This window comes from Electrophorus electricus, chromosome 19, assembly GCF_041902795.1.
Source record: "Electrophorus electricus isolate QZ-2024a chromosome 19, ASM4190279v1, whole genome shotgun sequence".
In the NCBI taxonomy this organism is placed as follows: Eukaryota; Metazoa; Chordata; class Actinopteri; order Gymnotiformes; family Gymnotidae; genus Electrophorus; species Electrophorus electricus.
In genome coordinates, this window is record NC_137515.1 from 4251082 (window position 1) to 4263457 (window position 12376).

At 42.0% G+C, this 12376-nt stretch overlaps 1 protein-coding gene across 7 annotated transcripts in view; it reads left to right on the forward strand.

Annotated features, from left to right (window-relative positions):
• Positions 1-12376, forward strand: part of gramd1ba (GRAM domain containing 1Ba) — a 64708-nt gene that overhangs the window by 11054 nt on the left and 41278 nt on the right. For 5 of the 7 annotated variants that reach the window (XR_014118580.1, XM_027015426.3, XM_027015428.3 and 2 more), the window contains exons 1-3: positions 8725-8756; positions 9707-9813; positions 9960-10786. The exons of 1 other annotated variant lie outside the window; for it this stretch is intronic. Coding sequence is in view for 5 of the 6 variants with exons in the window: in XM_027015426.3 (XP_026871227.3) it covers positions 10404-10786 (383 nt within the window). In the remaining variant the exon portion in view is untranslated. Of the gene's footprint in view, positions 1-8684; positions 8757-9706; positions 9814-9959; positions 10787-12376 lie in introns of those variants that run through there. One more of the 7 variants, XM_081701906.1, reaches the window with a different exon arrangement.

Here is a 12376-nt window from a genome sequence, read left to right on the forward strand (position 1 = left end):
CCTAAAAGATAGTAGATTGTTGGATGGCAGAAATAATTTTTCAAGCCTTGCTCCAAGGACTGTGTTACTTAAAATATTTTTGATATAACAGCACCCACAAATCAGACCCCTCCATTTGGTGGAAGCATAGTGCTAAATATATCCCAATTTCAGTTTCTCTGGTCCAGAAAATAAAAGCGGGGTGTAACAAATTATTGACTACTTTAGCTATTGAGATACTGGTGAGATAATTTTGTAAATGTAATAATATAATAAACCATTCCAATGAGTAACTGCAGTGTAAAATGTTCAGTATAGTGTACAAGATTTACAAAGAAACAAGATGTTCCAGACAGAGGTCCTTCATCAGCTCTGCATTTACATTCAAGGTCCTAAGAGGTGAAACCATTTTATGTTCTATGTACTACAGTACACAGTATCAGAGGTCTGGCAGTTTGAAGTATTTTTGCTGTTCCCATTCACCTATCTCTTGAAGACTTGCCTTAGCCCATCGAGCTACTTAGATGTTGTTCTTCTCATTTCAATCTCATGGCTCCTGTGTGATTTGAGAATCACCCGGTATGTGTAGCTGTCCTCCAGGTCTGTTACACAGCCTTGTACAAGTTCAGTTCCCTCTGTCCTGATCACTTTTCTGCTTTTTATATCCATCCGCAGGCTGCATTTGTCCAGCGTGATTGACATACCAATGTCCTTGATATAGATACTGGTCAGCTGAATCAATGAGGCAATGGGCCTTTTTGTCTTGACGTAAAGCATAATGTCATCCACGTACAGGAGGTACGTTTAAGCGTTGTTTAAACAACACAGCCTGCCTGAGTATTATTGCTGACTATGTCCATACCTTTGTGACCACTGTGTACCCATCTTCTGATGGCTACATCCAGCTGGATAACACACCATGTCACAAATCTTGATTCATCTCAAACTGGTTTCTTGAACGTGATAATGAGTTGATATTACTCAAAAGGCCTCCACAGTCACCAGATCTCAAATCTCAATCCAGTAGAGATCCCCATTGGGATGTGGTGCAACGGGAGATATATAGGGTATATATATATATATATATATATATATATATATATATATATATATATATACATATATATATATATATATATACCCTATATATCTCCCGTATATATATATATATATATATATATATATATATATATATATATATATATATATATATATATATATATATATATATTGTATGTTACAGAGCTGTATGACTAGTGATGTAAGAGGGACAGAGTCAAGTTAAGGGCACATAATAGTTTTCTATGAAAAGTTCTCCCTAGAGCCATGTGCAGCATTGAGGCAACCTTGCCTTGTACACATGCTCCTCAGAGACTGACACAGACAACATCTCCAACTTCCTAGCAGTGAATGAGGGAGCTGGAGAAAGAGGAAGTGAGAGAGATAGAGAGAGAGAAAGAAAGTTCGGATGAGAAAGACAATTTGAGAAAGGGGGAGCGAGAGAAAAGGAGTTTAGACTAAGAGAACAGATCAGAGATTCGGAGAGAGGGAGAGGACAGAACGAGAGCAGAGTAGACTGTGAGTGAGTGTGAGAGAGGCAGAGATCCCATGAGAGAGGAGTGGATGGGTATCACAGAGAGAACACGCAGAGGTCTGAATGGAGGAGCAGGTGTGGGAGAGGACGTTGTAGGTTCTTTCCTGAAAGAAGGCAGCTGTGATGGGCTCCTTGAAGACTCCTTGAAGAGCTCAGCAGGTTAATATGTGTGTGTGTACATTTGTGTATGCATGTGTGTGTATTTGTCATACTACAGACCTGAGAACTGGCATTAGGTCATACAGCAGCTGTAACGCATTCTGGCCTGAGTGCTGCAGGGCCAGGACGCACAGACTCCAGCGACTGGGACGTTACGTTTATTTACATATAAACATAAAACGATAATGGCATTCACAAGCAGTACAAACACTAAACACAAACATGAAACGGTTAACATTAAACACGAACTATAAACACGAATGCATTTAGCAACAACAAAAGGACTGTTACACCAAGACGTTACATCCACAATGACCAACAATCCTGCACACTACATTGGGGATTTAAATACACAAGCAAAACAAGGTGCAGGTGTGTGCAGGTGTGGCCACCAACAATGATCCTCCCACTTCATGTGGCAGGCCAACCCACATGACTCGTGGGAGGCGAGCATTCTGTGACAGCAGCTCATCCGCTGCTTTGTGTTATGGTCATTCATCATTAAATATTAAACCCAAACCTTGTAAGAAGATTAGAAAAAGAAAAGTGCCTATTTAATACAGTCTGCTGTTATTTACGGTATTTGGGCATGTTTAAACACCATTGCCTATAAATTCTGATTACGCAATAAATGTGCATGTGTATATATGGCATGGGAAGTTCTGATTATGCAATAAATTAAGATATATTTTGTCAGGCACTTTGCAGTAAGGAAATGAAATGTGGCTGCTAGTGATGGATTGTTTGGTCGGTACTAGCGCTGCAAGACAGCACAGTTCAGGGGTTTTGATGTCAAGTAAAAGAATTCCTTTCCTAAGCTGTACCACAAATCCATCCATTATATTTCCATCGCTCCCCACCGCTGAGAAAGATCAAGGTTCCGTTCCATTTCCGTAATCCTGAGGGACTGTCCAAAAAGCTGTGGAACACAAACCTTAACGCTTAATGTCAAAATGGAGCTCTGTATTCATGAGCCTCTTGCCACTGTTGTCTCGCAGAAACAGTGGGCTAATGATGGTACCTCCTGCTGAGGGCACTGCTTTGACGTTTTTGGGGATGTGGTGGTGGGGGTGGGGATGGGGGCTGTCAGGCTGCTGGGATGTCTTTAGCAATCCCGCTCTGCTCGCGTGGGCAATGCTGATATTTCCCCTCTTTGTCTCACACATGAATGGGTCCCTCTCTGAGGTTGGTCGACTGAAGCGCATAATTACATTCCTATACTGAGCTGTGTTCTCACAGCCATGTCCATCTTGGGCATTGTTCCTCTGCTCTGATATAGTTATCGGAATTAATGAGTTACTTGAGGCAGTACTGGGTTGATGATGGTCATTGTGCCATGTGACTGTATAGTGGATTGGTTTCCCAAAGAAGCACTGCTTTTAATTAGATGCTGAAATGAGCCAGATTGTGTTTGTTTTGAATTAATTTGATTAAATTATGTATTGTGGAATGATGTAATATTACTTCATTATTAGAGGATTTATAGAGGCTTTATGCATATATGGTATTATTCTTATGTCTGTCATTTTTAGTTTGTCACATCTCTTCAGATGAATATTATCCAAGGGAAAAAAAAGAAAGTTTTAAGGTCTTGAAGGAAAGATATAAAACATCTTGTGGTGACAGTGTATGGCAGTGTTGGAGTGTTTCCTCTCCAACAATTGAACTATGTTGACCAGTTACACTGACCCAGTTTCCTTTAATCCTTTGTGCTTTTCTTCCAGCACTCTTTAGAGACTTGAACTAGGCCTCATTTGCCCAACAATTTTCTTTCGTTGTCAGATCAAGTTGTGAGTTAACTGTGTTTGTTGTTGCCATTTGTTTGTACTTGCATATTTTTTATAAGAAGTCATTAAAATTGCAGTTACTGGCGGGTAAATTTGCCACCATGAAGAGAACAACATAACGTTTCTTGAAGTGATAGATTTTGAAAGAAAACACATGTGCGTGGACAGGTTAGGTCCTGTGCTGCTGGGGTGTGGCGCAGTGCCTCATAGCCACCCAGCTGGTAGAGCAGCTTGCCTCTGACTTCAGACCTGGCAGTAGTCTTAATATCTCCTCAGTGCACTCAGGCGGTGTTTGTTCTGGGCATCGCTCAGGATGTTTTCATGGGGTGGTAGGGGCTCCAGTGTGGGCCACTCCTGTGCTGTAGGGCTGGGAGATGCCCCAAGGCCATGGTTTTCACTGTTCCCCACAGGGCTCATGTTGGCAGAACAGGTCTGACGAGCAGATGGGTGTAGGTACATGGGTGAAACCGATACCTGGCTTGTATATACTTGCCAAGCCAATGGATTTAAAGCTGTTGCAAATGATTTTTCGCAAGAACAATTTGGCTAAATGATCCTGGTAGCAGTCACTAAAATTATTGGTCTGAGAGAAGAAAAAAAACAAAACATGGTTTGGCTTTTTTAAACATTAAAGACACTCCTGTGCACGGATGCAAGTGCTCTGCATGTCTGTAGCACATAGAAGGGAAGGCTTAATGCTAAGCATGCATATTATCTGAGGGAAGGGCTTTGATAAAAAAAAAAGGTTTGGAAGGAGAGCATAGATTCCTTCAGTAGTCAGGCAGAGGTTTGCAAGAGTAAGCTGTGAAATCGATTACAGCAGTTTTAAGTAAAAATAGAACAGATGATCACAGGCTGAACAGTAACATGGAAAAGAATATTTCTAAATAAACTTGCCATTTGCATGGTATGGCATAACCTTTACTGATGAAAGATTTCAAGCACACTATAGGTGTGCGCGCGCACGCGTGCGTGTGTGTGTGTACATACATGTGTATGTATTGCATAAGAAATTATGTGTGTTTGTATATATTGCACAGGAATTTATTTAGAATCCATTATGTCTACTGCAATAAGATTTGGATATTTTTATACTAGTACAATTTCAACCAGTTCTACAATTACAGACCTATGAACTGCCTCTGTGGGTAATCATCATGTTTTTTCCCCCAATCAAGCTTCTTTGCTTTAATCATTTATGCACCGGTTACACTCACAGTAATTCATTATTCATTTAATATGTTTTATTCAGAGGCACACAGGAATGGAGTCAGTAGGAGGCAAAGTAACAGCAGTGCAAAAGCATTCTGGTAAATAAAGCAAAAGAAATAACAGAGAAACAGTCTCAGTGGGAGACTTCTGCACCATCACTTACTATAATAATTAACAGTGGTTTGGCTGAATGAATGGACCAGTCATTTTTCAAGAGAGTACTTCACAAAATCTTCAGATTTGAAGATTTCTGCGATTGGAGCTAGGTTGAGGTAGAGAGGCTTCACTGGAGCTGTTAAAGGGGTGAGGGTCCTAACAGGACATGTAGCAAGTGAGATGCCATATTCCGGGTGCTTCACAAACATTAGGAAAGTCCAACAAGAAGGGGGTTGTTTTAATCGTTGTTGCCCTGACTAATGCTTGTTTATTTACTTACCCTTACTTTGTTATTTTATGTTTCCCTGAATTGCTTTTTCAAGTTGTAGTCATTTTATTGCTGTCCCACTATGAAAGCTTGAGGTCATGTTATGCCGAATTCTTCTCTTGGACTTTTCATACCCTTTAGCTCTACAGTTTCATAGCTCCACATAAGGCCAAATGACATATGAGGACATATAAGCTGAGTTGACCTGTTAATTTGCACAACTATGGCCCAATTTCATTACTGCTTGCTAGACTTTGCTTTACTGGAATGTTGTAGGAAAATGTTATTCTTGTCATGAATATTGTTGATCTGTTTTGGGAATAGCATGGTGCTGAAAGACTGCACACTTGGAAGCCCTACAGCGCCAGAGAAGATCATGAAGAGCATAAAAAAGTGTGTGGGAAAATCTTGAGGTATGATATCATTGCACAAGTATGAGCCCTCATACAGGATACATTTCAAAGTCCAGTTCACTCAATTTTTAAAGAAGCCCTTCTATCTTCAAGAAAATTAGTTTACAGAACTAAATTTTAGAATTTCAGTAGCAAATGAGGTCAGGTCATTTAAAATGCTTGAACTGTTGTTTAAAAAGCTTGAACCGTCATTTAAAATGCTTGAACAGTTAAAATGGCTGCTTTACATTCTTTAGGGAATATTTAAAAAGATGAAGTCTGTAGCTAAAGGTTGTAGCAATGCACTTCCTGGGGCTGCTCTTCTCTTTACAGTCAGCTGAAATGGTTACCATCCTAGACCATCTTATAACCTGATATAAGCCTAAATGAAAATTACACCATTACACTTGATATAATATGATCAAAGTGCCAGGCTGTTTTTAGTGTCATATAGTCTCTATCTAAAGTAACAAATCTTTATTTGTACAGACTCTATCTGAAGTAACAAATCTTTTATCAATTGTTATTATGATTATCTCATCAGTGTATTTGTAAAAAAGCTGATATCTATCTGTAAAGTGTCCTTGAGTCTGAGAAAGGCACTATATAAATGTACATAATAATAATAATAATAATAATAATAATAATAATAATGATGATGATAATGGAACAATCCTTCCCTCCCCATTTATCAATGGTCATTGGTGCTCTAACCCTGCCCCAAGGTTGCTGTGACATCATTGGGAGCCAAACTCCAGAGTATACATATACAGGTGCATCTCAATAAATTAGAATATCATCGAAAAGTTAATTTATGTCAGTAATTCAATTCAAAAAGTGAAACTCATATATTATATAGATTCATTACACACAGTGATCTATTTCAAGTGTTAAATTCTTTTAATATTGATATACGAGTTTCACTTTTTTAATTGAATTACTGACCTAAATTAACTTTTTGATGATATTCTAATTTATTGAGATGCACCTGTAAATCATATTATAATATATACTCCATCACATTGCCTGTTCCTCTTTACATCAACTGTGTACCAGAAAAATGCAGAAATAGAATTTATTTTACTAACAGTCTAAATGAACCCAACGTCACCAAAGTTTTTGGAATCCATTATTACTTTTGTAGGGATAATTTCACATTATCTGTGTGGGAGGTGAATACAAACAGTGGAGCCAAAGGTGTGAGCTACACCCAAACCAACTGAACAAAGGAGAGCGCATATAGGTTTATGTAAAAAGGGCTAGAGGCCTAGGAGGGGTGTAGGGTCACAGAGGAAGTGTGACACGTGTTTAAAAAGAGAGAGAGAGAGAGAGAGAGAGAGAGAGAGAGAGAGAGAGAGAGAGAAAGGGAAAAGCTGGTGCAGTAGAAGCGAAGTGTAAAAGCCAGGAAATGAAAAAAGCCCACTCTAGCAAGGACTTCTGGTAAAAAACACTGAATCGGACTGAATTTAATCTAATTCCATGTTTCATTTTCTTTCACATGAGATGTATTTTAGGTGTTTTATTGAGGATGAAGGTTCTGGATTTTATGTCAAGCAGAATTTCAAAGGCTTCATACCACAAATTTACAGTATTGCTTTAAGTGAACTGTAGTGAAGCCTTGCTCGAAATAACAGAATAGACTGGAGCATTACATACATATTTTGTTGTAGAGGAATGTAAATTTCACCATGGGAAAGTCTTCTGTGCTTGTCACAAAATAAACAAGGACACTTTGGCTGCCCTATCAAAGTGCGATAAACCCTGCTTTTACGCAACAACCTTGTACAAGAGGAGTAGCCAAAGCACTATTTAAATGTAAATAATCGCTTCTATCGAATATGAATGTAACTGTGCATTTTATCACTAGTTAAATGGGAGGAGACGAGCTATTAATTCAGCCATATACATTCTGCAGCATCGGAGACGAGTCAGAAAACAATTAAAGGTGTAATTAGGTGTCATATTATAATCAGAAAGTGACAAAAAACTATGAAAGCGATTTATTTATTTATTTATTTATTTGTATAAAGTGTAGCTCACATAAGATTTCGTTGCAGTCCTCAAATGAAACTATACAGGGTCGTAAGCGGCACTGTGACGCACCCAAGGCACTAGATGTCAGTACAATTACTATTTTATAATGTGAATGCGATTTCAATACGAATCATTGAAAAAATAATGACATATTAATTTTCTTTAAAAAAGACCCACAGAGGATACTAAACTGTAAGCGGAAAGGGGGAAAGCAACCAAAAAACACCACAAAAACCGAATACATATTTCTAATACTGCAATTAACTGCAAGAAACGACACGACTAAATTCACCATACGACTATTTACAACATTTAAGTTTAAAATAATTAAAGTCTGCGGAGAGGCTGGGATTGCTCTGTTACAGAGCGTCTGGGATCCTGCGTGCTCCTCTTCTCTCCCACTGCTTCACTCCCTCAAGTCCGTTGGTGCCATAATAGTTGCATTAAATCGAATATAGTCATATCAGTTTCAGAATTTTCATAGAGAAATATCATCCCACCCTCCACAGGTTACTACTGTCCTTTGAATAAATGCCCAATCCTTTTTTTCTGTGCACACTTAGCTATGTTCATGAAAGGTTATTACATATGCCGACCTTTAGCATCCGTTTATGAACTAATTTTTACGCATTCTCATAAATGGCCAGTAGTACAAATCCAAAGATTACAGCATCAAGTACCGTGGCTTGCCTGTTTAGCCAGTTACTGTAACTGTAGCACAGAATACTGCACACATCAGGTAACGTGGCTTTGCTGTTGAGCCAATTACTGTACCCGTAGCCCACTTTCTAGTGGCATGGTTACCCCATTCATCGACGTGGTCCGCTAGAGCGGTGCTTAACTGGACTCTTGGGAAACGCTAAATATCGAGCTAGAGGGAGTGACACCGAAGGCAGAACACGCTTAGATCATTTCAAGCCTCATTAGAATAGCACAAAATAATCGAATCATAATCGAATATTTGGATGCAAAGATGTTTCTTAGATTGGTGCCTGTCTGGTTGAGACATGCATGTTTTCATCTCTGGAATATGAACCCCCCCCCCCCGCCCGACACAAAGTAGATTCGTCCGGATAAAGGGGAACGTGGAAATCATAGCGGAACAAAAAGTAGATGAAAATTCAGCTGGTGTGATTAAAGCGGCAGGATTGGTTTGGTGTCATGGAATGACAAAGGTAGGATCTTTTCACTTTAGGTAGTCGGAGTGAGAAAGTGTTGCTTTGACATCACTTAAAATCCATTTATCCTGGTCTGCACCCTGTAACATTTTGAATGAGATGACTGGTTTGTGAGCTGGCTTTGCACTGCACCGCTTGTCGGACTTTTCCAGCAGCTGCAGAGTCGCAGCTCGTTGTCGCGCTGCGAGATGCGGTTAGGGTGACTTGACATAATGGTCCTGTCTGGAACTCAAGCATGCCACGGAAACTTATGCACGGCATGTTTCCTGTCCGTTTGGCACAGTTAGCTAGTTTTATAGTTGTTGATTACATAATGTCTTTTAACAGAACTGCTTTCAGGTGGAGGGAAAGGTTACAAAGGTTTTCTCCTTTCTGTGTTTGATACGCAGAGCTTATATGACCTTGTCCTCTCACTCATACATTGGCCTAAGAAGTCTTGGGTCTTTACAGCTGTGTGTATTTGTTTAAATTAGTTTACTTTTTTTAATTTTTTTATTATTTTTTTTTACAGTGAATGTTGGTACAGACACAGACGCAGAGGCAGGACACTAGACTAGCTGAGTTTGATTTTACGAAGGCACACTGCCAGTTAAAAAAGAGGCCCGTGCGTCTCTTCTAAGGCAATAACAATATAGCGCGCGCAGCAAGTGCGTCGCTTAGGGCACCCCCCCCCCCCCCCCCCCCCCTCCGCTCCGCAGGGGTTAATCAGTGGAGTGTGTGATGTGCAGGCCAGGCATGTGGATAAACCATATGTGCCTGTCTTTCTATTGCATATTTTACTATACCCTCTCACTTCATAACAGAGTGATCACATTTATACTGTAATTGATTCCTGGCAGTTGCTTGGATACGGTGTCCACATATGGGTTGAAATATTTTTAGAGCCTTACACGATTCACAGGTTTGCGCATTACTGAAATGCCTTTTTTATGCTGTTATATTTCCAGTGTTTAAACAGATGGTGAGCATGCAAGTGCATTCTTAAAAGTTGACCCCACAGATGCGTGTTGTGGATGACCTCTCCAAAGCAGTGAACGATGAGCTGGATGTATGAGTAAGAAACTTCAGGAAGATGCATCTAACAATTGGCTTCTCTTTTGTGTCCTTCCACATTGTCATATGAAACAGCATTTGCATATATCTGTATGCATGAAGGCATGTCATACCAAGTACAACCTTTGACCTTCCTCTGACCTCTAGGGCATGACTGGAGTTCTGTTAAGAACCACAGTCCATCTGCAGGGATGGATATGCCGGCACCAGTGTCTCCTAGAAGTTAACCTATGTCAGCTGAGCCCAAAGCCAATCTGAATCTGCATTTTCCAACATAACAATGAAAAATCTGAAACCTTTTTTCTCGGATACACTGGGAGGTGTTTTAAGTGGAGTCTGCTGCTTCATCTTACCACAGTAATAGCCAGGATGTTCTCTACAGCGCTGGGACAATCTAGACTTTTGCTTTGAGAGCTGATGCTGGAACACTGTTTTCCAAACAGTCTCCCAAGGCTCTCAGCAGGTGGTTTGTGGACTCCTGGAGCTTCCTTTCTGAGCCTTTGAGATTGGGAGCTGTCAGGACCTTTGACCCTTGTGTTAGACTACATGGTAGACTGCAGGACTAAACACGTTTGAATTAGGTGTGCCATCATGACCGAGGCCCTGCAGCCACCCACTTTGCTCGTTCACGATGGCTCGAGTGTGAGTTGTGACAGCGAGGCTCTGCCCCTGGCTAGCTCGCCGAGCCCCGCCCTCCGGCGCAAGCGCTTCAAGATGCGGCGCATGAGGAACGTGCAGAGTGAGAAGGAGGCAGAGGGTGGCTCCCCGCGGAGCTCTGCCGGCATTGCCTGCCCTGCTGGTGCCGCCGACAAGGAGTACCTGCAGCTGCCCTCCATCGAGGTGACACCCTCGAGCGACGAGGACGCCGGCGGCTCGGGAGGCTCCACGCCGGGAGCCTCTCCCCGCCGCAAGCGCTTCCTGCTGCGAAAGCTGCTCGGAGGCGGAGACAAGAAGGAGCACAGCAGCGAGAGCAGGTCTGTATTGCCCAGCAGGTGGCGCAGGTTGGGCAAGGGCCAGTGGCCCCAACACACTCGTCACAAGGGCCACACCCATCTTAGTTCTGTAGCACCACCACCACCACCACCACTCGTATGCCAAACCTCCCCACAGATGAACCAGGAAGAATCGACACCTGACAACTTCTGCATTTTTGCATCTTGCCGCTTTTTGTCGTGACCCTGGTGAGCCTGTGCCGCTTCACTCGCAAAGGGACCGATGTCCCTGCTTCGGCACATCTAATGTCTGTGACACGCTGCCTTCCGAGGAGCTTCTGCTTTAAAAATAAAACCACACGGCTCGGAAGCATGTCTCCTGTGTCCTGATGTGTGTCCCTTCAGTGCCAGTAAAGTCAGACGCAGTGGGTTCCCATCGATGTGGAGGTTTCGATTACATCTGTATAGGTTGTTGTCCTAAAATTTTAGATCAATCCCTATCAGTTGAGCCAAATGGATGGGTGAGTTTATATCTAAGTGAGTCGAGTTTTTCATTGAGTGTAGCAGTCAGTCTCCTTCTGTTCCTGTTAACGCTGTAGTGCTCTGAAAAACATCTGATAGTTTCCTCACCTGTGCTGACTTCCCTTTATTGCTGCACTTTTCACGTGAATGGAAGTAATGTGGTTTCCTTGTATATGATGAGCAAAAACCACATGTTGGATTAATTCCATTTTGGTTCATACTGACGGTTATATTACCCAAACTGGTTTTGTACTGATATGTTGTGAATCTTCACACAATTAAGCCTTTTTTTTTCTGGATTTGACTCTAGTCGCTAGGGTTGACATTTCATTACTTGACAATGGGTTCATTTTTATCTGCTGTCCTTCAGGAAGGTACATAAAGATGCCTAAAGTGTCGCCTCTACATTCTCTCTGGTTTCACTTAGTGTGCGGAGTATGATAATCACCACGGTTGCCAGATTTTGAGAGATGTGATTGGCTTTCCGCTGACTGTGTCCACACAGCCGACGCATGGTTATTGTTCTGCTCAGTTGTACTGTGCCCACCAGGGTTGCGGTGCAGCTGTGGGAGACCATGTCCAGCTGTGTGTGGAGACATGTGGCGGTGTGTTGTGGAGTGTAGGTGTAGGTGTATGTGTGTGGCTGTGTGTGGGCATGTGAGGCTGTGGGAGAGCACACATGACTGTGTTTGTGTGGCGGCATGTGGCCATGTGTGGTGGAGTGTAGGTGTATTTGTGTGGCTGTGTGCAGATGTGTGTAGCTGTGTTTGTGTGGCTGCATGTGGCCGTGAGTCAGTGTGGGGTGTGCGTCTGACTGTGTGCAGGCATCTGAGCCTGTGTGTGGCTGTATGTGAGCGTGTGTATCTGTGTGCGGCTGTGTGAGGCTGTGTGTGAGTGCATTTGGATAGGCATAGGTGCATGTGGCTGTGTGTAGACACATGAGGCTGTGTCTACGTGGCTGTGCATGAGTGCGCGTGACTGTGTAGCTGCATGTGGCTGTGTGTAGGCACATGAGGCTATGTGTGAGGCTGTGTCTGTGTATGGTTGTGTGTGAGTGCATGTGACTGTGTAGCTGCACGTGGCCTCTGACACCTGCTATCTGTGACTCTC